At 48.8% G+C, this 23,677-nt stretch overlaps 1 protein-coding gene across 1 annotated transcript; it reads left to right on the top strand.

Moving 5' to 3' along the window:
• Nucleotides 1-5,968: 5,968 nt before the first annotated feature.
• rbbp6 (retinoblastoma binding protein 6) lies at nt 5,969-21,679 on the top strand. Its single transcript, XM_072693943.1, is given in 18 exon segments — nt 5,969-6,064; nt 6,067-6,157; nt 7,313-7,412; nt 8,041-8,077; nt 11,514-11,555; nt 12,874-12,962; nt 13,049-13,142; nt 13,495-13,631; nt 14,347-14,519; nt 14,648-14,751; nt 14,919-15,295; nt 15,745-15,817; nt 15,903-15,963; nt 16,066-16,123; nt 16,343-16,711; nt 17,150-17,245; nt 17,457-19,313; nt 19,639-21,679. Coding segments are annotated over 18 exon segments (5,331 nt in total). The 5' UTR covers nt 5,969-5,989; the 3' UTR covers nt 21,137-21,679.
• Nucleotides 21,680-23,677: the final 1,998 nt, after the last annotated feature.

Raw genomic sequence — 23,677 nt, 5'->3', positions numbered from 1 at the left:
TATGTATATAAACTGTAAACTACAGGCAGCCACTGAGAGCCGCTCACTTCTGCAGGTATTTCTCTGTCTGATGCATCAGGACATGAATATTAAATTAAATTATACTTAAAAAAGATACCAACTATAATTACAGTCATCAAACCCAGCATATTACATAACACACACACACACACACCTGTCTGAGTTAATCAGTGTGTGTAGGCCTGAGCCCTCCTGGGACACTGTGCCACATGGCCGGCCTTTGCGGAGCCCCAAGGTGTTCATGAGCGTTCGGGACACACACACACACACACACACACTTCATCTTCATCTCCCTTCAGAGAGAGCAGGTTCAGTTGAACTGGAGGAAAATCAGACCCTCACACACCTGGAGGAGGAACGTTGGATTAGAACCACCCCACAACCTCTGACCTGCTGATCTGCTGAGCTTCATACTGACCAGTCCAACCATAGCTGCAGTGCAGGTGAGTAAACCCTCTGGAATCACCTGGACTTCAGATCATTATCCGTTATAGACAATCAACAGTCCCACAGTCAAACTAATAACACACACACTCACACACACTCACACACTCTCACACACTCTCTCACACACTCTCACACACACTCTCTCACACCCGTAGCTGGACTTTTCATGTCTATCTCTGAGCACAGTGTGTGTGTGTGTGTGTGTGTGTGTGTGCTTCAGCTCTATGATGTATTTATGAAGTACCACAGGCCAGAAGCTGCCCTCAGCACACCACCATCTCTCTTTAATGATAGAACACACACACACACACCTCAACTTCAGAGAGTAAGCGTGTGATGGGTCACTCCTCTAAAGGGTCCAATCAGAGCAGGTTAAAGTGATAAGAACTGAAGTGGACAGCACAAACTGTAGGAGTGACTGTCTCTACTGTCCAGAGCAGAAGACTTTCTACTAGATTTGGATTTTGGACCCCCACCATTCCACATTCCTCCACTGCTCCACAGCTCCTCAATGCTGGGGGGCTTTATACCCCTCTAGCCCACGCCTGGCATTAGGCAGCATGGAGCCAATAGGGTCATGATGTTGATCTGCTCCAGAGAGTCCTATTCTATTGGCAGTATTTCAAGCTGTGTGTGTGCATTTGCACATCTGTGTCAGCAATGGTGTAGCTGAATACATTCATTAGAAGTGGTGTCCACAAACATTTGGACAAATAGTGAATGTGTATAAGTATCAGTATGTAACAGTAATTATATATACCCATACATCTGTCTGTCTATATATACTGTATATATCTGTATATGTACATAATATTAATCTATATTAAAAAGCCTTTAAGGTTCTGGTGTATGTTGTTCCTGCAGATCTTTCAGGAGCACCTGTTCTACCATATCCCAGAGGTACTGGATTCAGGTCTGGGGACTGGGAGGAGCCAGCACTGAAGAACCCTGAACTCATCGTCATGGTGATGAACCCAGTTTGAGAGACTTCTGCTTTGTGACTTGGTGCATCATCATCATGCTGGAAGTGGCCGTTAGAAGATGGGGAACTGTGGTCATGAAGGGAGGAACATGGTCAGCTACGCTGCTCAATCAGTCTGTGGAGGCCCAACGTTTACCAAGAAACTATTCCCACACCCCTACTCCACCTTTACACCACCTCCACCAGCCTGCACTGCTCACACCAGGCCGGTTGGGTTCATGGACTCGTGCTGTAGGAGCCGGATTCTGACCCTGCCATCGGTGTTCCTCAGCAGAACTCCGGACTCAGCAGACCGGGCTTGGTCTCTCCAGTCCTCAGCTGTGCAGCGAGGGTGAGCCTGTGCGGAGCCTCTGCAGCCTCAGCTTTCTGTTCTTGGTGGGATCTTCTGCTGCTGTAGCTCATCCACCTTCCACAAGGTTGGAGGTGCTGTTCATTCTGCTCTCCACAGCTGTACAGAGTGGTTCTCTGAGCTACTGTAGCCTTTCTGTCAGCTCCAACCGGTCTGACCATCCTCTTTTGACCCGCTCTCACCAACAAGGAGTTTCCGTCTGCAGAACCGCAGAACCACAGAACCACAGAACCACAGAACCACAGAACCGCAGAACCACCGCTTACTGGATGTGTTTTCTTTATTCCACCATTCTGATTAAACCCTGTTGCAGAAATACTGGGTTGATATGGGGGGTCATTGTTATTCTCTGTGGATGAAGGTACGCTGTGTGTTGGGGGGGGAGGGATTCACACCTTCTGCTCCATCAGCTCTGAGCAGCAGACGTTCCCACAGTCTTCCTCCTGACACTGAGAGGAGACCCCCCCCCCCATACTGCAGTAATAGCCTCTACTGAGGAGGATTTGATTGTATTCTGCCCCACAGGAGAGCAGCAGTGAGCTCAGGTTCTGATGTTGGATTAGTTCTGCCACTCCACCCCATCTGAAAGGTACTGGATGGAGCTTCATCTGCCGCTCCGTATCTGATGGATTCGGGTGGTGCTGGGTTGAGTGCAGGCTGAAGTAGCTCGCTATGCTAACCCAACATCCCAGCAGGCAACCAGAGCTAACCAGCTTTCCCACACGACACAGAGAGATCCGAGCCCTGTGGAGCGCCACACCACCCAGAGAGGAGGAGCAGGAGGAGGAGGTGGAGGTGGAGGACCTGAGCTACATTCCAAACCTCCACCCATACGTCCGTGCGTCTGCTCTGACCGCCCTGTGGAGGGAAGCGCTGCTGTCCCAGCGGGATCCTCTGCTCTGTGCCCACGCTCTCCAGATCAGTGGAGCCGCCGTAGCACCGGACCCTCTACACAAAATAAAGATGGCCGCCCTCACTGTAACATGGACACCAGGGTGGATACCCCTCACGGTGACCTTAAGGTCACGTGATCACGGCTGCTCCAGAGCACCCAGCTCTATTGGTCAGCGCTGTACAGCTGTGTGTGAACACCTGCGCCAGACACCGGAAGGCACTCAGCAGAAACTCAGGGTGTCCAGATACTTTTGGACACATGGTGCACTAGATAAACGGTCTGCTTTAATGAGAGGAAGCGGCGTAAGATGGTGCTGATGTAAACCCCCTTCAGGCGTGAATGTGTGGGTGCAGTCTGCCCCCTGGTGGTGGTGGTGGTGATGCAGGAGCAGCGTGGTGTTTATTTACAGCAGTTTATTGTGTTTATTCGATCAAAACATGTAAACAAAACACAGAACGACAGAAATCCCACATGTGAGACATGATGATGGTCCCACTGCACAATGAGCACCCTTATAAAGAGCTTATGAAGGGTTATTGATGGTCATCATTAACCATCAGTTCTAATACATAAACAAACAGAATGACAGAGATCTAATAATAAACAATATTTTTTACTATTTAGTAATGTTATTATCAGAATTTACAATAATCATCTTGATTATTACCATAATCATAATAATCATAATGCTGCTGCTGCTGCTGCTGCTGATGATGATGATGATGATGAGTTTTGTGAATGTATTGTTAATTTAGTGTAATTGTATTTTGAATTAGATTATTATATAATCACTACTTAAGTAATTCTCATTAATGTGACGTGTGTTTCTTCATTTGTCTTTTGGCAGAGTTTATTTTAAAAACTAAAGAAAATTTTAATTTATTTTAAATTGAATAAATTCTGTGTCTGCATGTATTATTTGTCTGACACACATCTCACTGTGTAGTGTGTGTGTGTGTGTGTGTATGTGTGTGTGTAGTGTGTGTGTAATATGTGTATGTGTGTGTGTGTGTATATATGTGTGTGTAGTGTGTGTATATGTGTTTGTGTAGTGTGTGTGTATATGTGTGTGTACATGTGTTTGTGTATGTGTGTTTGTATATGTGTGTGTGTGTGTATATATATATATGTGTGTGTGTGTGTGTGTGTGTGTGTAGTGTGTGTATATGTGTTTGTGTAGTGTGTGTGTATGTGTGTGTACATGTGTTTGTGTATGTGTGTGTATATGTGTGTGTGTGTATATATGTGTTTGTGTAGTGTGTGTGTATATGTGTGTGTGTGTGTAGTGTGTGTATATGTGTTTGTGTAGTGTGTGTGTATATGTGTGTGTATATGTGTTTGTGTATGTGTGTGTGTATATGTGTGTGTGTGTGTATGTGTGTGTAGTGTGTGTATATGTGTTTGTGTATGTGTGTGTATGTGTGTGTATATATGTGTGTGTATGTGTGTGTAGTGTGTGTATATGTGTTTGTGTATGTGTGTGTATATATGTGTGTGTGTGTGTGTGTATATATATATATGTGTGTGTATGTGTGTGTGTGTGTGTGTAAAGATCATTGCTGTGCAGAGAAAGGCGTGTTAGTGTTGTAGTGTTATTTATAATTCAGAGGAATCATTAATAAAGAAATGACCGTTTTGGTTGTGTCCCAAACCACCTCCAACACATCAGCTAGTGAGTGAATAAACTGTGGGCGGGGAGGGCGGGTGCAGTGTGTGTAGGTGGGGAGTGTTTTGCAGTGGTTTTGGACGCGGCCCTGGTCTCAGGCCTTCATCGCTCCTGTGTCTACAGTGATCACCTGATTAGATGTAGATGGGGATTTGTTGTGTATCTACTCTTGACTCATTGTTTTAAGTGACATATTTAGCTATATGTTAAGGTACTGTTTATTTATAGGGAATATTTCCTTATAACATATTAAAAACGCCTATTTTATAGCTAATAGTTCGGAGCTGAGTCGTGCCTCGTTGTAATACACTGTTTTATACTGTGCCAGACTGATTACTGCAGCACTGCGCTGAGGAGCTGCTGCTGTCTGCTGAATGTCCTTCTGGATGAATACAGTATCATCTGTCTGAGCAAAGGGGGCGAGGGTGCAGGCACGGAGGGCTGTAGGGGGCGAGGGTGCAGGCACGGAGGGCTGTAGGGGGCGAGGGTGCAGGCACGGAGGGCTGTAGGGGGCGAGGGTGCAGGCACGGAGGGCTGTAGGGAGCGAGGGTGCAGGCACGGAGGGCTGTAGGGAGCGAGGGGCAGGCACGGAGGGCTGTAGGGGGCGAGGGTGCAGGCACGGAGGGCTGTAGGGGGCGAGGGTGCAGGCACGGAGGGCTGTAGGGCGAGTGCAGGCACGGAGGGCTGTAGGGAGCGAGGGTGCAGGCACGGAGGGCTGTAGGGGGCGAGGGTGCAGGCACGGAGGGCTGTAGGGAGCGAGGGTGCAGGCACGGAGGGCTGTAGGGGGCGAGGGTGCAGGCACGGAGGGCTGTAGGGAGCGAGGGTGCAGGCACGGAGGGCTGTAGGGGGCGAGGGTGCAGAGAGCAGTGCGGAAGCGAACGCAGCCTGGTGACGCGCTTGTGACGCAGCCGCTGAGCCCGTGCGTTCGTTCTCGGTGAAACCCCGTAGCGCTGAGGGCACGTTAGCACGGCTAGCTCAGTTAGCTTCAGTGTGGCGGTCCAAAGGCTTCATTCAGGCTCTTTCTCCCACAGATTCTGATCGAAAAGGCGGCCGGCACCGTTTAATCCCCGCAGCAGGTGCCGGGAGTCCAGGTTTTGTGTCTGCCGGTGGTTCCGGGTGTGTGATTTCCTTCCTCTGCTGCTTTGTGTGTCGCTGGCTGGAGGCCATTGTAGGCCGCGGGCCGCAGGAGCTCCGCCGGACTCGGTTCGGGTTCGGGTTCCGTTGTTCCGTGTTTCTCAGGCCGGACCGAGGGAACATCCAGGGCGGCTTTCGTTGCTTCCCAGAGCTCCGGGACTCTCCCGCAGGGACTGGGCCTGAACTGTGCGCGGCCCTGAGCGGGCCGGGGACTCGCGGCGGACTCTGAGGGACCTCCGTGTTTACCGACCGATCTGGACTGACGGTGCCGATTTGGGAGCCCTAACGTTAACCCGGGCCCAGTTCGGCCAGATCCGTCCTCAGGGACTGGTAGTGCCGAGCTTTCTGGCCAGCTGCGATGGCCGGCGGCCCGGCTCAGACAGACTGCTGAGTCGGTTCTGGTGGTCGTGTACTCTCTCTCTCTCTCCTGGGCGGGTTTGGGTTGTGTGGGGTTCTGCGGGGTTCTGAGGGGGGCTGAGGGGGCTTTGTGTAAAAATGTCTTGTGTTCATTATAAGTTTTCCTCCAAACTGAACTACGACACGGTGACGTTCGACGGGCTGCACATCACCTGAGGAGCGAGCTGAAGAGGCAGATCATGGGCCGCGAGAAGCTGAAGGCCGCGGACTGCGACCTGCAGGTCACCAACGCCCAGACCAAGGAGGGTGAGTGAGGGGGGGTCTTAAAAAAACACAAATTAAACATTAATATAAACATAAGGAGGGTAAAATAATCATAATAATAATAATAATAACTCGAGGGCCTTGTTTTTTTTGGTAGTCTGTGTGACGTCACGAACACACCAGGCAGGCCTCCATGTTTCCATCACGTTGTTTCCGATTTGAGCACGTGAACGCCACCACGTTTCTGTCCAAATGTTTGTGGACACCCCTTCTAATGAACGCATTCAGCTACTTTAAGCTGCACCCATTGCTGACACAGATGTGCAAATGCACACACAGCTTGTCTAGTCCCTGTAGAGAAGAAGTACTGCCAATAGAATAGGACTCTCTGGAGCAGATCAACATCATGACCCTATTGGCTCCATGCTGCCTAATAATGCCAGGCGTGGACTAGAGGGGTATAAAGCCCCCCAGCATTGAGGAGCTGTGGAGCAGTGGAGGAGCTGTGTTCTCTGGAGTGATGGTGGAGGAGCTCCATCCAGTACTTTGGATGGGGTGAGGTGAGGTGGAATGAGGTGGGTCGTGATCCTCCTGACCTCACTAGCGCTCTTATGGCTGAATGCAATCAGGAAGTCACCATAGTGAATATTCATTAAACAGGAAGGACTTGAAGGGAGCGTTACAGCAGTTAAGCCCCGCCCACTCACACGATGCAATATGGAGGGTTTCAGCATGAGGGCAGCCAATCACAACGCACCGATTTGCATAGTCTTAAAGGCACAGTGACCCTCAGTATTACACTGTACACTGATGAACACAGCTGTCATAGAGAGGGGGGCTCAGGAGAGGTGGGAAACGGGTCTGTAGAAACGAGTTATGATGGGTTTGGGCTCCGACCTCGGGGAGAAGAAGTTAAAGTACAGGACTGGTGTTAGTGTCCCACAGGCATGTGTAATAGATCTGGTGGGGTTTTACACACGACGTCCCGGAGCAGTTAACAGGGTACTGTGCGCTCTCTCGCCGGGAGTGTTGGGGCGCCCGCAGTGAGCGCTGTGTCCTCGCCTGGAAGATTACTGCTGCTGTACTTTGAGCTGAGATTAGGATGAGGGTGTATTCAGGTTGGAGATTAGCAGGAGGTGTGTGTGTGTGTGTTAAAGGCGTGCTAAACACTTTTGTTCTCCTCTCTCTTTGTTTCAGAGTACACTGATGATGGGGCGCTAATCCCTAAAAACTCCTCCGTCATAATCAGACGTATTCCGATTGGTGGAGTCAAAGCTACCAGCAAAACCTTTGTCATGTAAGTTCCCTTTCCCCTGTAGATCCTCTGTGCCGGCTGCTTTTTAAAGAAACCACAGTATGCTTTGTGTAAGAGAGGGGGAAAAAGTATATGTGTGTGTGTGTGTGTGTGTGTGTGTGTGTATATAAAATTATAATTTCCAATAAAATGGCGCCACCCTCAGGAGCAGCTAAGTCCTTTATTTGTGTGACCATCAGGACAGTCCAGTTTTAAAGGTGTTAAATGCTGCGTTCTCAGAATACTTTGTGTGTATGTGTGTGATGAGCACATTAGCATGTTATGCAGGAAACCTGTTGGTGTGTGCTCCTGTAGTGTGCAGTAGCTGCTAGGTTAGCTTAGCTCACAGACGCTGGAGTTAGCCCTTCACCCGTCTGATTTCTGTGAACTGTGAAGGAACTACTGTTCTGTCTACTGGTCTGTCCTCCAGTGTTCAGCTCTGTGGAGAAGTTAGTGTTCATAGACTAAAGTCAGTCACACTGTGATCTGCAGCAGGGGGCAGTCATGTTTTTATGTGTGTGTATGTATATATGTAAGTAATAGTCAGTGTATTATCAGATGTGATTCCTGTCTGTATAATCGTTTGTGCAGTGAAGACTAACTGCTGATTCCTGCTGTTTCTGTCTTGCAGTGACCGATCCGAACCCTCAAGTGGATCTTCTAAAGCAGTATGTAGCACCACCTCATTTCTTTTGCCTCTCACACACACACTTCCACAGTCGCTCCCAGTTGAAATGATACACTCCTCCGTTCCTCCTCTTCAGTGTTGTCGGTGAACGTTATACTGTGTGATGTGTTGAAACTGTGTTAATCTGCACTAAATGCCGACTGTACGGAGCCGCATGCCTCTGCACTGTATTTCACACTGAACCTACAGAACCGCAGTAATGAGGGTGACCAGATGTACATGTTTATGTACTGTATGATCATATTGATCGTTATCGTAAGAGTGAACATGATCAGTGTTCAGTCTGTCTGTCTATAAACTGGTACTTCTGTAAACACTGTCTATTTGTTTTCTAAATAAAAAAAGATGTTAATTATTTTTCCAACCCCTGATTATCACACAGCTTCAGTGTCTGACTGTCCATGTTTACCCAGTATGGTCTAATACGCAACAGGTTCCCGGTGTGTGTGTGTGTGTGTGTGTGTGTGTGTGTGTGTGTGTGTGTGTGTGTGTTAGTGCTCTAAACTCATTTACTTCTTATTAAAATAGACAATAATGGTTATCCACTGATTTTCACTGTGTTAGAGTAAAAGCAATTAAAGTATTGAGAGTGCTTCAAAAACACAATCTCATATATAATCATATTTTCAACTACTCTCATCTCGCCAAAATTAGCATAATCATTAGCATGAACTCATTTTTCACGAATATTCATTAGTTAACCTTAGGCTGGTTAGTAGGATAATGTCCTGCTGGCTTTAGAAACCCTGTATCCGCTGGTCAGGGAGTTCACGAGCTAGCTCATTATAGGTGCTAAACATGTAAGCTAACATTATAACTGCTTAACAGCACTGTTCTTTAGCTAGCTTCAGCTAATGCTGCTGTTCAGTGTAGTTGTAGCCGCGCTGTTGCTGACCTGCTGACCTACAGTGTGCAGGGAGCAGTCGTGTTGAAGGCAGTCAGAATGTAGTGCGGTGCTAACCTCTGTAACAGTGGCTCAGTTCTGCCCCGCCTTGTTTAGGCTGGAGTGTTTCTGCGGGGTTCTGTGATTCTGACAGGTGTGAGTTTACCTTCCGGAGGTAAAGAAAGGAGCAGTTCTGCAAGGAAAACCAGAGTACCGGGACTGATCTCTGAGCCCTGATTCAGTCGACCAGCCCAGACGTGAGCTGCTTTAGATTGCAGCGGGAGATGCTAGGCTAACATTGCTAACAAACACTGGACTCCAATCTCAACGCCTGTTCCTCTGGTTTTCAGTGGGACTGCTCCTTTCATCTGCAGGCAGCTGTGTGGGCTGACTGTGGGGTTAATGAAGGTGGTGGAGTTCAGAGCTCTGTTCATTGTCTTTACATTAGTCTCATCAGGAAAGTCCTTTAACTTCCAAGAGGATGTTTATTTTCGTGTGTGTGTGTATAATATATATATATATATATATATTACACACACACACTCATAATCTAGTTCAGAATTTCCACTTCGTTTTAAACCTGTCAGGTCACTAATATGAAGCACGTCTCAGAGCGAGAAGTTCGGCGTGGATTTATTGAACTTTCCTGATCAATAATTTAAAGAACAAGACAGACTTTTATTCCTACAGTAACTGAAGTGTTTAGGAGCAGCAGGAACAGATGATCATTTATTATTATTATTTCTACAGTTTTCTCCTCAGTGCTTGTTTCTGCTGTAAGCACGGTGAAACGCTGGCCGCTTGCCTCTGTGTAGGGTGGGTGATGTGACTAAGGGTCCGTGTGTAAACGCAGTGTGTTCCTCTGAACAGATCTTTTGTTTTGTTTAAGTTGTTTTTGTGTTTTTTCTTTTTATTGTCGTGGGTCTGAATTTATTCAGTCTGGGTGTTGCAGGGTCTCTCTGGGGTGGGTGGGGTATTTCTGTTCTGTTTGAGCAACAACTATTTGTACCTGAAAATATTGATAAATACTAATGTACTGAATGGAACTCTTTACTCGTTACGGTTCTCCTAGAGAAGTTAAAGTGTGGTAAATGTTTTCTAAGATTTTGTACAGAAATGTTTATAGATACTATTTCTATGAAATATTTGAAAAAAATTTTTGGAATGGACTTTCTATACTAACTTTGTTTCAATGGGTTTTTATATGTTCTTTTTATTTTTTTATTTATTTACAACACTGTCATGTTTATTTTTGCTGATCTTTGTTGAACTGAATTTCCTCTGGCCTGCATTAATTGTCACTGAATGAATTTCTGCCGTGATGGGAGGTGTGTTTATGGTGTCTCATGCTCAGCTTTAGTCACGAACGTTCAGAGTAACTGTTGCTGGAAGCCTCCGTTTTTATTTTTGAAAAGAAAATATTGATCTTTGCTTTTATTGAACGGCGTGAACTGGTCTCTGTGTTGCAGATCTATTTCAGCACTATAGAATTCCTCTCTTTTTTACAGAAGTGCTTTTTTTAATTCTGTGTGAGTCACAACTAATCTAAACTCAGTATTTGTTGTAAAATGCTGACCACAAGCTTCATCAATAAAATCCCTGGGTTTAAATGTGTTGACACGATTTACGAGGCCTTGTGTGTTCACTTCTGCACAGGTTTGGTCCTGAGGTCTCGTCCCGGTCGAGGATCCGGTCCCTTGCTTTAGGCCCAGTCGAGCTGATTAGGCTTTTTTTTTTTTTCTTCTTCTTCTTTCTTGGAGCTCGTGGTGTGGCCAGAGTTCGGAGGCAGTGTTTAGTTCAGAGAACAGCGAATTAAGATTATTATGCAGGAGTTTCTACGTTCTTCACCAGTCAAGCGAGCTGTTCTAGAAGAGCAAACTGCTCAGCTCAGCGTCCATTAAGACTGCGCTCGCCCTGATGAGCGGTCTGGAGTTGGAGACTTAAAGAGGCCGAATCAGTACGGTGTCTGCTGTGACGGCGCTCGCTGTGACGTCACTCTCGAGCGAGTGTGTTTTTGGCACTTCCGGTTTACTGTTAAACTAGCTCTGCTGATCTGTCTGACCCTACTGAAGGCCCGGCCGTTCTGTGGAGGTGCTGAAGAGGATAGAGGAACGAGTTCAGCAGCACAGCTTCTAAAACGTCTGACAGGCTGTAAAGAAACGCATTAGAGCAGCAGTGGAAGCTGGGATATCACCATGTGCTGCTGAACGCCGAGCACCACGATCAGCTTTATTATCATTATATACAGGGTTTAAAATTCAACATCCGCTCCACCACGATCTCTCACAATGACCTCTAAAGGTGTTTGGGGGGGGGGGGGGGTGTTACTTTTGGCTGATTAGAAGACTTGGTTTCATCACCAGTCTTCTGAACCAGACCCGAGAGTGCTCTTGAGGCTTGTTGGTAAACTTGTTGGGACGGCTAAGGAGAAATCAGCATTCCTCAGTCGAGTGTGTTCATGTTCAGTGGGCTGGTGTGGAAATGCTGAATGTCACTGCAGTAAACCCTCTTATCCAATTTTCTTTGCAAACAGATGGATGATTCTCCGTCCATTTCGCTGGCCCTGCTGTCGAAGGTACTCCTCCTCTGTCAGTTTAACTCTCTTCTCCACCCTGTAGCACTGTGTTGTATTAGTGATGGGATCTGGGTCGTGTGATAACCCACACTGTGAACATGTGATGAGGGGTGTGTGCAGAATTTGACTGTATGTAATATGATAAGCTGTTAATTGATGTAAATGGAAGGGTATTTATCAGCAATCATCAATACGTGCCGGTGCTTGTGGAGGATTTATATACTGAGGGTCAGTACGAGTGTTGGGGTCGGGATAGCCAGTGGTGAAGTACTGAGCAGACCGAGACTTTTGATCCTTGTATAATGAAGTTTATTATTTATAAAATCATTTTAAATGACTGGCTTTTAGGTTTGATTGTGGTCCAGAGGCCCACTCTGCCATGGGAGTCCTCTGTTGTGGACAGTGTTATTGCACCGCCAGGCTGCTCCACTCAGACCACAGCTAGTTGAGATGAATTGTGCTGATTGCTGATAGATACTTCATTATTGTTATTTTATGATCTTCTGTTGATCACTGCTGGTGTGTGTGTGAGCTGTGAGCATGCCTGGAGCTGTAAAGAAGGCACTTTCTGCCCCGTGTGGAGGGAGTACCTCAAAGCCTCTTACCCACACTGGCCCGTAACACCCGTCCTAAACCGCACTGAAGAACGAAGCTCACCGCCTCCGTTTTATCACTGACCCCTCTCGTCATCGCTGAGGAGCTCTCTTTCTCTCTGATTTTTAAATAAGTTGTTTTTTAATGGATGTGGACTGTTTTCCGGGCCGGGCCGTTTACTCCGCGCCGCCTTGAAGATTTTTCCGTTCTTTTTCTCTGCTATGGACTTTCAGAAGACCCCGGTCTGTTTAAACACAGCAGTCTTCATAAGAGCGTGTTTATCTGCTGATCTGAGCTCAGCAGGGTACAGTGGTGAAGAAATGCACTGTAGTTTGTCTCACTGTTTTATGTCAGTATTAATGATCTAATTTAAGGATGTTAATAAAACCTGAGCACTGGCGGACCTCCCAGCCCCGGATTAGCCCTGTGCTGGTTCTGGGTTCTTGTGGACGTCTCTGTTTATTTCATGGAAGTGGTGTAAAATGCTCGAAGGGTGGATTCTGTGCGGGTGACTCGCTCCGGCGGTTTGAGCAGGGTTAGCGGTAACGGAAGGCTTGCGGTACTCCCTGCCCACCTGCGCTGGCGAGTTCTGGAGGAGGTTCCAGCAGGAACGCGGGCGGACAGCGTCTCTTTACAGGACCAGTGCATCCTCTGGGCTCCAGTTAAACGCCTGTGTTCTGAGTGAAGCTAAACTGTGTGAAAACATTATTGCCCTCTTAAACAGACCGCCAATCTCGCCGAAGCCAACGCCTCCGAGGAAGACAAAATCAGAGCCATGATGTCTCAGTCCAATCACGAGTACGACCCCATTCAGTGAGTATCCCGCTCTGAGACCCTCGGCGTGTGGAGGTCGCTGTCGTGCAGAGTCTGACGAATTTGTCTTTGTTTCTTTGCTTCAGCTTTACGAAAAAGCTCGGACCCCCCCCTCCGAACTACACCTGCTTTCGCTGCGGGAAGAACGGCCACTACATCCGAAATTGCCCGACCAATGGGGTAATTGGGTTTTCATTACTACTGGTGATCGTCTGAGCCTTGCGACACCAGAAAAGTTGTTTACAAATGTTGATTTTTTAAAAATGTATATTTAATAATGAGGTGTGTTTCAGCAGGACATAATTAAGAACTGAATGTTGATTTAATTGTATGAAATAATGACTTTTCTAAAGGAAGGTCTTTAATTGTAGCCGTTCTCTCAAACCCAGTCACACTTAGTTTAGTCTAGTCGAGTTCTCCTGTGTTACCAGGATGAAATGAACAGTTTGTGTTTTTATTTCATGGATAGTGACTCTGATGACGATACAGGCTGTTTGTGATCTAATCCTCTGCCTAACTGATGTGTTAGCAGGACAAAAGTTTCGAGGCTCCTCAGCGGGTTAAAAGGAGCACTGGAATTCCCCGCAGCTTCATGGTGGAGGTGGATCAGTCCATGAAAGGAGCCATGCTGACCAACACTGGAACATACGCCATCCCCACCATCGACGCGTAAGAACCAGTGCCTGCTTTGTCCAGGCTGTCCAGATCGTGGAGAAGACTGTGTTTGTCACTGTCTTTGTCAGGGATGGGCAGTTCTGCCGGGGGGGTCCGGGTCCTGCACGGTTTGGTGCTTGTCCTGCTGCAGCACACCTGATTCAGCTCACCTGTTCATTGCCAGGGTTGAGGTGAAATCGGCAGACTGTGCTGGACTCACCCCTCACTGCCTATCCCTGCTTCATGTTCACCTGTTGGTCCCTCAACAGTTTAGCTCCGCCTGTTTCGAATAGATTTAGAATGAGGGCAGCCAATCAGAGCGGAAATCAGTCTGTTTATATGCGTCAGTCTTAAAGGAACAAGATTAGTCGGTTTGTTGTAAGTAAATACAAGGGTGTGGTTGGTGTGGCTCAACAGATAACACCACTACCTGCCAGTGAGCTGCCACACCATGTGGGAGACTGGGGTTCGATTCCTGGTCTGGGTGACTATGCTGCGCTACACCAATAAGAGTCCTTGGGCCAGACTCCCAACACTACACTGACCCTCCTCTGTAATACGAGTAACCCTGGAAGTTGCTCTGGAAAAGAGCGTCAGCTAAATGCCATAAATGTAAATAGGGACGTTTTCTGTCCTGCTTGAGTCCAGCGCCCCCCATTGTTGGAGTTAAGGCTGGCCTGCTGTTCTGTGACTCTAGCTGATTGGCTGTTTTCTCCCGTGGCTCAAACAGGGAAGCGTATGCCATTGGGAAGAAGGAGAAGCCTCCATTTCTTCCCCAGGAGCAGTCGTCTTCCTCAGAGGAGGAGGACCCAGTGCCCGATGAGCTGCTCTGTCTGATCTGTAAGGACCTGATGACCGATGCCGTGGTCATCCCCTGCTGCGGGAACAGCTACTGTGACGAGTGTGAGTATTAAAGCGTCAGACAGACCCGATCCGTCTTCAGGAAACTGAGAAGGAAAAGGAGGGTCTGGAGTTCTCAGCTTTCTCTTATTGGTTCCCGTGTTTGTGTTTGATGTTTCCCGTCTGTGCAGGCATTCGGACGAGTTTGCTGGAGTCGGAGGAACACGTGTGCCCCACCTGTAACCAGTCTGAAGTTTCTCCTGATGCTTTGATTGCCAACAAATTCTTGCGCCAGGTAAGATCCTCACTCGTACCTCAGTCTCTCTGTCTTCTCAGGCTCTGGCCTGTTTGATCATTTGACTTTCAGTGCTTTTTATTTGGACAGTAAATGCTTTATTACCTTATATTTCTCTAATCTGATGGTAGATTAATGGTGTTAATATCGTCTGTTTTGACTCACAGGCTGTGAACAACTTCAGGAATGAGACGGGCTACACAAAGAGAATCCGTAAAGCTGCTGCTGCTGCTGCCGCCGCCGCTGCTGCTCAGTCCGCCGCTCAGTCTGCTGCTGCCACTGCTCAAACCCAGCCGCGACTGCAGCGCCCCGTCCAAACACTCAGACCCCCCAACTCCCGCCAGCAGGACCCCCTGTTGGCCAATGTTCCTCGTCCTGCCGCGGCCAACACGCCCCCTGCTGCCATGAGCCCTGCGGTCACTCACCAGGCCCCCGACACGCCCCCTACCGGAGGTGGTTCCTCTGCGGCCGGCGCAGGTGGCAGCACCCCGCCTCCATCTCCTCCGCAGCAAACCAGCAAACAGGACGAGCCTGTTATACCCAAGTAATCCAGTGTTTCAGCCACTGCTCACTGATTTCAATTCTTTCACAAAGCAGGACCCAGAGTGAGTCTGACCAGAGAACTGAGCTCTCGGCTGTAGTTTGTTTACAAATAGGATTTATAGTTTTACTGATGTGAGGATTGAAGCTGCTGCCGCTGTTTTTAGCGGCTGTTCTGTAACCCTGTTCTGTGTTGATGGGTCAGTGAGTCCTACAGTGTCAGAAAGCACACAGCACGTCTGTTAGAGAGTACTTGGAGATTTTTGCCTCAATGTCCTGCTTCCACTTTAAATGGTGCAGCAGTTACATAATGGCGCCTCAGACACCAGGCCTGTCCTGACTGATCGACTACGCCAGCGTCCTGACTGTCCTGCTTTGTGAAATTTCCCCAGTTTGGTTCTGCTTGACCGTTTCTGTCTGTTTTGTAGTCGTAATTTTGTTTTTTCTTTGCAGAGAACCTGAGATTCTGCCGTCGGCAGCTGTAGCTCCACCTGAGACTCCGCTGCCTACCCCAGTTATTCCGAAGGTACGGGACGCTCCGGCTAACCTGCTCTGATCAATACTGACTTTTTTTTTCGTGACTCACTTCCATGGTTCTTGTCTCGTTGCAGGGCTACCATGTTCCGGTGATCGGCCAGCCACACGCTCTCCCTCTCCCCATTCCCAGAGGAGGTAATAGATTTTGGGATGTTGGGTTATTTTTTAACTTTCGGATAAGATTTCATAATCCGTTATCCTGTGATCGTTATTTAAGATGCAAAATTTTCATTTTAGCCCCACCGAGGCAGAGCGGAGGGCCTAGATCATCTGGGCCCCGACCTTCATGGGATCCGTAAGTACTGCTGTCTGTTCCCACCACAGTTCTTCTGTTCATCAGAAACTGTGATTTCCTCAGCTGTAATGTAAACAGAGTGTAATACAGAATAATTAGTGATGTTGGTTCATAGTGTTACTTTTATTAGTAGTAACAGATCAGGGCTGGGCAGCTATCCTCTAAATGAGGACTTTGCAGTAGTTTCAGAAGCGCTTGCTCTGTTTTTTCACCTTGTAGGCCCTCGAACCGTGGCCGGGCCCCTAGCGACAGGCCCCCGAGGCAGCAGGTCCCCCCGGTTCAACAACCTCCTCCTGTGGCTCCTCCTGTATACGTTCCTCCTCTCTTCCCCCCTCCGCAACACGCCATGCCGCAGCCCCCCGGCGTGGTTCCCCAGCAGTACCCAATGCAGTTCCCCACGGGCCAGCAGCCTGCTCCTCCCTTCACAGTGCCCCCTCCAGGGTATCCTCCAGCTCCGGCTAACGTCCCGGCTCCATGGGTGCCGCCGGGCACTCAGCCGCCCTTGCCAAACCCCTTGCCCTCCTTGACCCCTGCGCCCTTCCTGTCTAAGGAGGAGTTCTACAGGCAGCAGCGGCGACTGAAGGAAGAGTGAGTGGACTGTTTCACTGGGTTTAATGGGGTTAAAGCATGAGGTTTATAGAGCTGCTGTCTGTCATTCTTTCATTTGTTCAGTACTAATGAAGTTCGGTTAGATTGATTAGTAGTCATTTTGAGGAGTAATGAAATGTTATACAGTGTGAGTAGTAAATTTAATAAGCACTCAGTCTCAAACTTTACCATTTATTTAAAGTAGTGATTCCTTAGGGTGTCATTTTTAAAAGCAGCTGTTTTCCTGTTAAATTAAGATCTGTGTTTGTTTGAGGCCGTACTGTTTATCTAGACTGAGTGGGAGAATTTTCATTGCATTATTTGAAGTGTCTTCAGTTGCGAAGATTTTTAAAAATGGATCCTTGCTGTGTTTTAACTATCAAGTTTTATCTCCTTCCTGTTTTCAATAAATAGTCCCCACTGTCGATTCGTTACCAGGGAGAAGTCTAAGCTTGAGGAGTTCACTAATGACTTTGCCAAAGAGCTACTGGAGTACAGAAAGATCCAAAAGGAGAGAAGACGTTCCTATTCCAGGTTTGTATTTTATGACCACCGTTTGCTCCAGCTCAGTGTTCCTCATCCCTGATCCTGGAGAACCCTTTTGTTCTGCATGTGTAGTGTTCTGCCTGCTCTGGCATGCCAAAATAAACCTGGAAAGCATGTTGGGAAAACATGCAGGGGCACTCCAGGACCAGGGTTCCACACCATTGCTCCAGTTGACTGATCCCTTCTTCTCGTCCTCCAGGTCCAAATCTCCATACCGTGGGTCATCCTACAGTGGGTCATCCTACTCCTACTCAAAATCTCGCAGTCGTTCAAGATCTCCTCGCTCCTACTCTCGTTCCCTGAGCCGATCGCGCTCCAGGTCACGTTCCCGGTCTCGTTCCCGGTCTCGCTCCTATTCTCGCTCTCCCTACTCCCGCAGGGGCCGCGGGCGAAGCCGAAGTTATAGATCCAGATCCCGCACGCCGCCGTACCATCGCTCCCGCACCCGCTCTCCTTCATACAGAGGGCGAGACGGAGGGATGAGCGGCATTTACCGCTCTCGCTCCAGGTCACCGCACTTCAGGGCCCACAGTCCGGGCAAGAAGCTTCTGCCAGGCCCTCAGGTAGAAGTGGACCGCAAGTACTCGGCCAGGTACCGGGAGATTGCCCCTTATGATGCTAAGGCCTACTACGGCAGAGCAGTTGACCAGAGCGACCCGTTTGAGCGGGAGCGCTACCGGGAGTGGGAGAGGGAATACAGAGAGTGGTACGAGAAGTACTTCAAAAACTACGACGCTCCACAGGGCAGTCAGATCAGAGGTCGTGGCCCGGGCAGAGATCCATTTTCCCCTGAGCGCTACGGTCCTCCCAGGCCCAGAGATAACTCCCCCTATGCCAGAGGGCGCCGAGAGGACTATGTACCCCATGCCCAAGGACACGGCGTTCCTCCGAGAGGCCGTCCGTTGACGTACCAAGAGAAGTGTGCTGAGAAGTATGGCCACCTCCATGTGAACAATGCAGGAGCTGGCCGAGGCCTGAACAAAGAACCCCTCAAACCTGCCAAAGAGCGAGAGCCCAGCACGAGCACGGCTGTGGACTCCAAAAGTCTGAAGCACAAGAAGCACAGGAAGAAGAGGAAGGGGGAGGAGGGCGATATCTTCAGCCACTCTGACTCCATGGACGAATCCAAGAAAGACGAGAGAAAAGGGGACTCGATGATGATGAACTCCACTCGTGACGACGCAACCCCGGTCAGAGACGAGCCGATGGACAGCACTGCGGTGCCCTACAAGAGCTCCTCCGACAAGGACAAAAAGGACAAGAGCAAAAGCAAGACAGAAAAAGTCAAGCGCAAGGCCGACAGCGGCACTCAAAAAAAGGAAGGTCCCACAAAGACCTCCAAACCGGTGAAAGAGAAGGAGGCTGATGTGCCGCGAGAGAAGACTGCTTCCTCTGAACCGCCGATTAAGAGAATCAAGGAAGAACCACCTCAGAAGGCCGAGACCAGCAAACCACATTCCTCAGAGAAACTCATGCTTCCTCGCAAGCTGATGCAGTCTAGACCAGTCAAACATCACCAAGACCTGAAGCCAGTTAAAGACGACCCAAAAGTCAAGAGGGAGCCGGTCAAAGACTCCCAGGCGAAGGCTGAGAAACCTCCTGCTAAAGATGTGAAACCCAAGCTGGAGAAGCCGGTCAAAACCGAGGAGAAATCGTCCACCAAGGCAGGTGACGTGAAAGTGGAGAAACGGAAGCGAAAGGACGACAAGCCAGTCGTGAAAGACCCGGAGATACCGCCGGCTAAATCACCAAGGTCTGAAGCTGCAGAGGTAGCCAAAGGGTCTCCCAAACCCAAACCCAAGGTCGAGGCTGAGAAGCCGGTGGAGAGAGAAAAACCAGCCATCCCTGCTCTGATGGACATTAAGCCTGAGCCCATGAGGAAGATCAAGTTGAACCGTGAGATTGGAAAGAGGATCACTAGCACTGACCGAGCTCCTGCTGAAGAGTCTGGGTCAGCTGTCGGGAAGAACAGACTGGACCAGAAGTCCAAGACCAAGATCCGGCGGAGGGTGCATGCCACAGACGGGTCTGGATCCATGTTGGTCGATTACACTAGGTAAGGTGGGAAGGTAGATGTGATGGGGGACCTAAAGATGTGCCCCAGAATTTCCTTTTTGAAATTGGTGGGAGGTTGGGTACCGGTGCAGCTCAATAAGTTAGACTGATCGCTTAGTGTTTTAGTGAACTTGATAGCTTCATGTTGTGTTCTTGAGTCCTAGGACAAAAGGATCATTAGTTATGGTTCTCGATAGCTGGGGACTATCCCTGTCCTAACAAATGCTCAGTCTGGTGTGTTTTAAGCAGGACAGGACTTTGTGATCCTCACAGAGCCGCATTACTCTCCATATTGACCTGAGGTTTCTTGTACTTGCTTTTGACAGCACCAGCTCCACAGGTGGCAGTCCCATCAAGAGGCATCAGGAGGAGAAGCCAGACCTGAAGAAGACCGTGGTGAAGACCCTGGAGGAGTACACTAACGACAGCTCCACACCTGCTGAGGACGAAATCGTTATGATCCAGGTTCCTCGCTCTAAGTGGGAGAAGGAGGACTTTGAATCTGAGGATGACGATTCCAAGACCACGACTGCAGCGGCTTCAGCAAACGCCGGCCCTTCTGCGGCCACCTCCCCTCCTGGTGGGGAGAGCGCTGCTTCAAAATCCAGCGTCAGAGAGGCTGACAAAACTGTCCACGCCTCTAAAGACACGACCGCTGAGACGAAACCTGCCAAGGAGCCGTCATCGAGCGATGTAGAGACGGACAGGGAGAAGGAAAGCGAGAGGGAGCGAGAGCGGGCAAGAGAACGAGACCGCAGCGCCTCCGATCGCGAGTCTTCAGACAAAAGGAAAGCTGGCACGGTCAACCTGGATAGAAGTAGCGACCACGGCAGTGAGAGGAGCTCTTCTTCCCAGTCCTCCAGAGATCGACCGGCCGACAGGTCTGCGTCGGCCTCCAGGAAGCCGTCGAGTAGAGAAGTCGGCACAAGCCTGCCTGAAAGGAAACCGGACCACAGAGCAACTGCAAGAGACCATTCGGAGTCCCGACAGAGGGACGGGAAACCAAGGGAACCCCTCAGGAGGAAGGATTCCCCACCTCCGCCGTCTTCTAGGGGTAATAAAGAACGTGACCTTCACACGGACGTGGCTAAAAGAGCTCCTGGGGTTTCCCAGGAGTCCAAGCGGACAGAAAACAGCCCATCTGGAGACCACAAAAGGTCAACATCTCAGAGTCAACCAGCTCTCGAGTCCAAAAGACCTGCTCCAGAGGATCACAAGGCAGAGCGGCAGGTGCAGAACGTGAGGCATAACGACGGACGATCCACAAAGGAGAGGGAACACAAACCCGCCCACAGGACCGCTTCTCCAGAGCCTGAGGCCGAGCGAGTCGGAGCTCACGCCGAGCGAGAGCATCCCAAAGTCAAGCCCCCGTCCATACGGTCCATGCGACTCTCCTCGGACCTCGCGCGAGAGACGGACGAGGCGGCGTTCGTCCCGGATTACAGCGAGAGCGACAGCGAGGCCTCGGACCCGGAGAGCAAGACGGAGCCCAGGGAGCACGGCAGGGACAGCAGCGTAAGCCCCGCCCACAGCCGCAGCGCCAGCCCCTCCGGGAGCCACGCCCACAGCAGCACGCCCAGCTCGCCCGGCAGTCAGGACAGCAAGAAGAGGAAGAAGGACAAGAAGGACAAGAAAGACAAGAAGAAGCATAAAAAGCACAAGAAACACAAGAAACACAAGAAGCACGCCAGCAACGAGTCCGAGTCCGAGCCCAAAGGACAGAAACACAAACACAAGAAGAAGAAATCCAAAAAGAGCAAAGACAAGGAGAAGGACGAGAAGGACAAGGAGAAGGACGAGCCGAGGGACGACGCTCCTGTTTAAGGGGCTGCTTTTCTAATCCTTGATGTGAATAAAGTGAAAAAACTGCTGTTCATACTTCTTTTTCAGACAGAACGTGATGCTGCGTGACTCCTCTGCTGAGCTCCGCCACGCTGAGAGGAGCTGCCTGTGAAGACGATGCCGATATTTTGCTAAATGTATTTTTGATGGTCTCTTCTTTTTCCTTTAGTTTTTGTTTTGAACGTCTGTTCTCGAAGCGGTGTGGCGAGGGTGGAGGTGATTGTGTGACTGCAGCGTCTTGTCCTCCCGCTCGTACCTCCTCTCCCTCGCATACGCGGAGTCCGGACAAGCGCGTCAGTCACTGATGGACAGCTGGACGATACGGTCACTGTTGAAACTGGATAGTAGTGCTGTTCCAGCGGGGGGGGGCACGTTCGGATCTGCGTGAGATGTTTTTGCACTGTGAATATTTCCTCTAGAGTTTTTATTTTGCAGATCATTCTCTCATGATGGTTAATTTAAACTTCCAGCTGAAAATGTGGAACTGTTTTGTTTTGAAGGAAATAAAATTTAGCAAATCTCAAACATTCAGTTTCTCTGCTGTGATTTACACTCAGACACGCTTCTCCTGACTGTCCACTGATTCCTCACTTTTCTCTCTTCATTAAACATGAAGACATCAGAGTTTGGTATGTAGCGCTTGGTTCTAGATAAGCTCCCCAGTCAGAGCTGTTCTACAGTGGAGGTTCTAGATAAGCTCCCCCAGTCAGAGCTAGAGTTCTACAGTGGAGGTTCTAGATAAGCTCCCCCAGTCAGAGCTGTGGTTCTACAGTGGAGGTTCTAGATAAGCTCCCCCAGTCAGAGCTGTGGTTCTACAGTGATGGTGAAGGGAAGCAGACGTCTGAAGCTCTACTAAAAGCTCCTCACAGAAAGTTCTTCACCTAATGGTGATGAAGACGCTGCCTGATGCCTGAGACACTGTTCTACCAGAGTTCTGAGAAGAGTTCGGCTCTAGAACCTGCTTTTAGAACCAGATCATTAAAATGGTGGAGGGATACATGCTGCAGGGTGTAGTGCAGCTACAGAAAGATTTTTGAGTAAGTGGTGGACGTGCCCTGTGACAGGGTGTAGAAGTGAATTTGGACTGAAGCTCAGAGAACAGAGATGTGAGGGACTGTAGGAGACGAGCTCTTTAAAGATGTTTAAGGCCTCCCCCTTAATTTGCTGTGTGGTCCGGGACTAGGCTTAATCCCTGTCCAGCTCCCAGTGTTGAACTAGTACTCTGGGTCGGGGGGCCGCTGGTGTAAGAGGGGCTTTAGACGAACTTCTGCAGTCTGAATATCTCAGTCCCTCATAGGAGGATTTTAAAGAGGTTTTATTGTTCTGGCAGATCCTTCTGTTAATTCATCAAAGATCAGTCACACGTCAGTAAAAATGAGGGAGTTTCATATAAAACAACTTAAAACGAGACGACTTCATACACAGGAAGGAGAACCGGACGAGCCCGTCCGACGTGATCAGAATCAGAAATGAAGGTTTGATTTCAGAAACCATGAACAGCGTTTCCCCTGAAGTCCAAATAAAAGAAATGATGGTAATAATTATAATGTAGAGAAGTTATTATTCAGATTTAAACACAGGACTGATATCTGAACTCAGCTTTCAGAATCCCTCGACAGCCAATCACAGCTCTCCTGGCTCTCTCCTGTCTCTCTCCTGGCTCTCCACTCGTCTCTCACTGCTGTTGGGCCTGTATGCTGTTCATAGTCTGCAGATTCCGAGAACTCCGCTCTGTTTGCTGAAATGTCTGGAATTAAACGACTGCCGGACTCGTAGAGAAGCAGATTTAAGATTGAAATGATAAAGAATGAAGAGCTCTCTGTAATCGAGTAAATCAGTCAGGAGACTTCCCGCGTCGAGCAAAGCGCTGCACAGTGAAACAAACTTAACCTTAAAATTAAACACAAAGAAAATCCATTAAAACAATAAACAGAGTAAAACATCATCATCCACCATGATCTCCAGTCAAAGCCTGAGTGGGAAAAATGGGTTTAAAATGTGGGACGTTGGTGAAGACTTGAGTAAAGGTGGAGGGCTGCTCCACAGTTTGGGTGCAGCAGCAGAGAGCACTGAGAGCATCTGCTCAGAGGAGCTGAAGCCAGAGAGGTCAGATATGAAGCCAGCAGGTGTTGAACCAGGCGTTAACCGAACTCCCGCAGGTGCAGGGTGACCTGCTGGACTGACCGGGGCCGAGGTGGAGGGAAGGTTCTGAGTGAGAGAGCTGCTTCGTACAGCGCCGGAGATCTGCTTCCCAAATGTAGCAGAATCAAATACCAAGTCAAGTCAGATTTATTAGAACAGCTTTAGAACTGCTGTCGTCACAAAGCAGCTTTACACACTCAGTACAATCTGAAAAATCTGTAAAATCAGTAAATCTGTAAAATCAGAATAATCAGTAAAATCAGAAGAAAAAAATCAGAAAAATCTTTACAATTAGAATAATCAGAAAAATCAGGAAAAATCAGTAAAATCAGAAAAAATCTGAAAAATCCATAAAATCAGAAAAATCAGGAAAAAACAGAA

This window comes from Salminus brasiliensis, chromosome 12 (genome assembly GCF_030463535.1).
Source record: "Salminus brasiliensis chromosome 12, fSalBra1.hap2, whole genome shotgun sequence".
NCBI lineage: Eukaryota > Metazoa > Chordata > Actinopteri > Characiformes > Bryconidae > Salminus > Salminus brasiliensis.
Note: the sequence above shows the minus strand (reverse complement) of the source record. Positions and strands in the feature narration are given on the sequence as shown.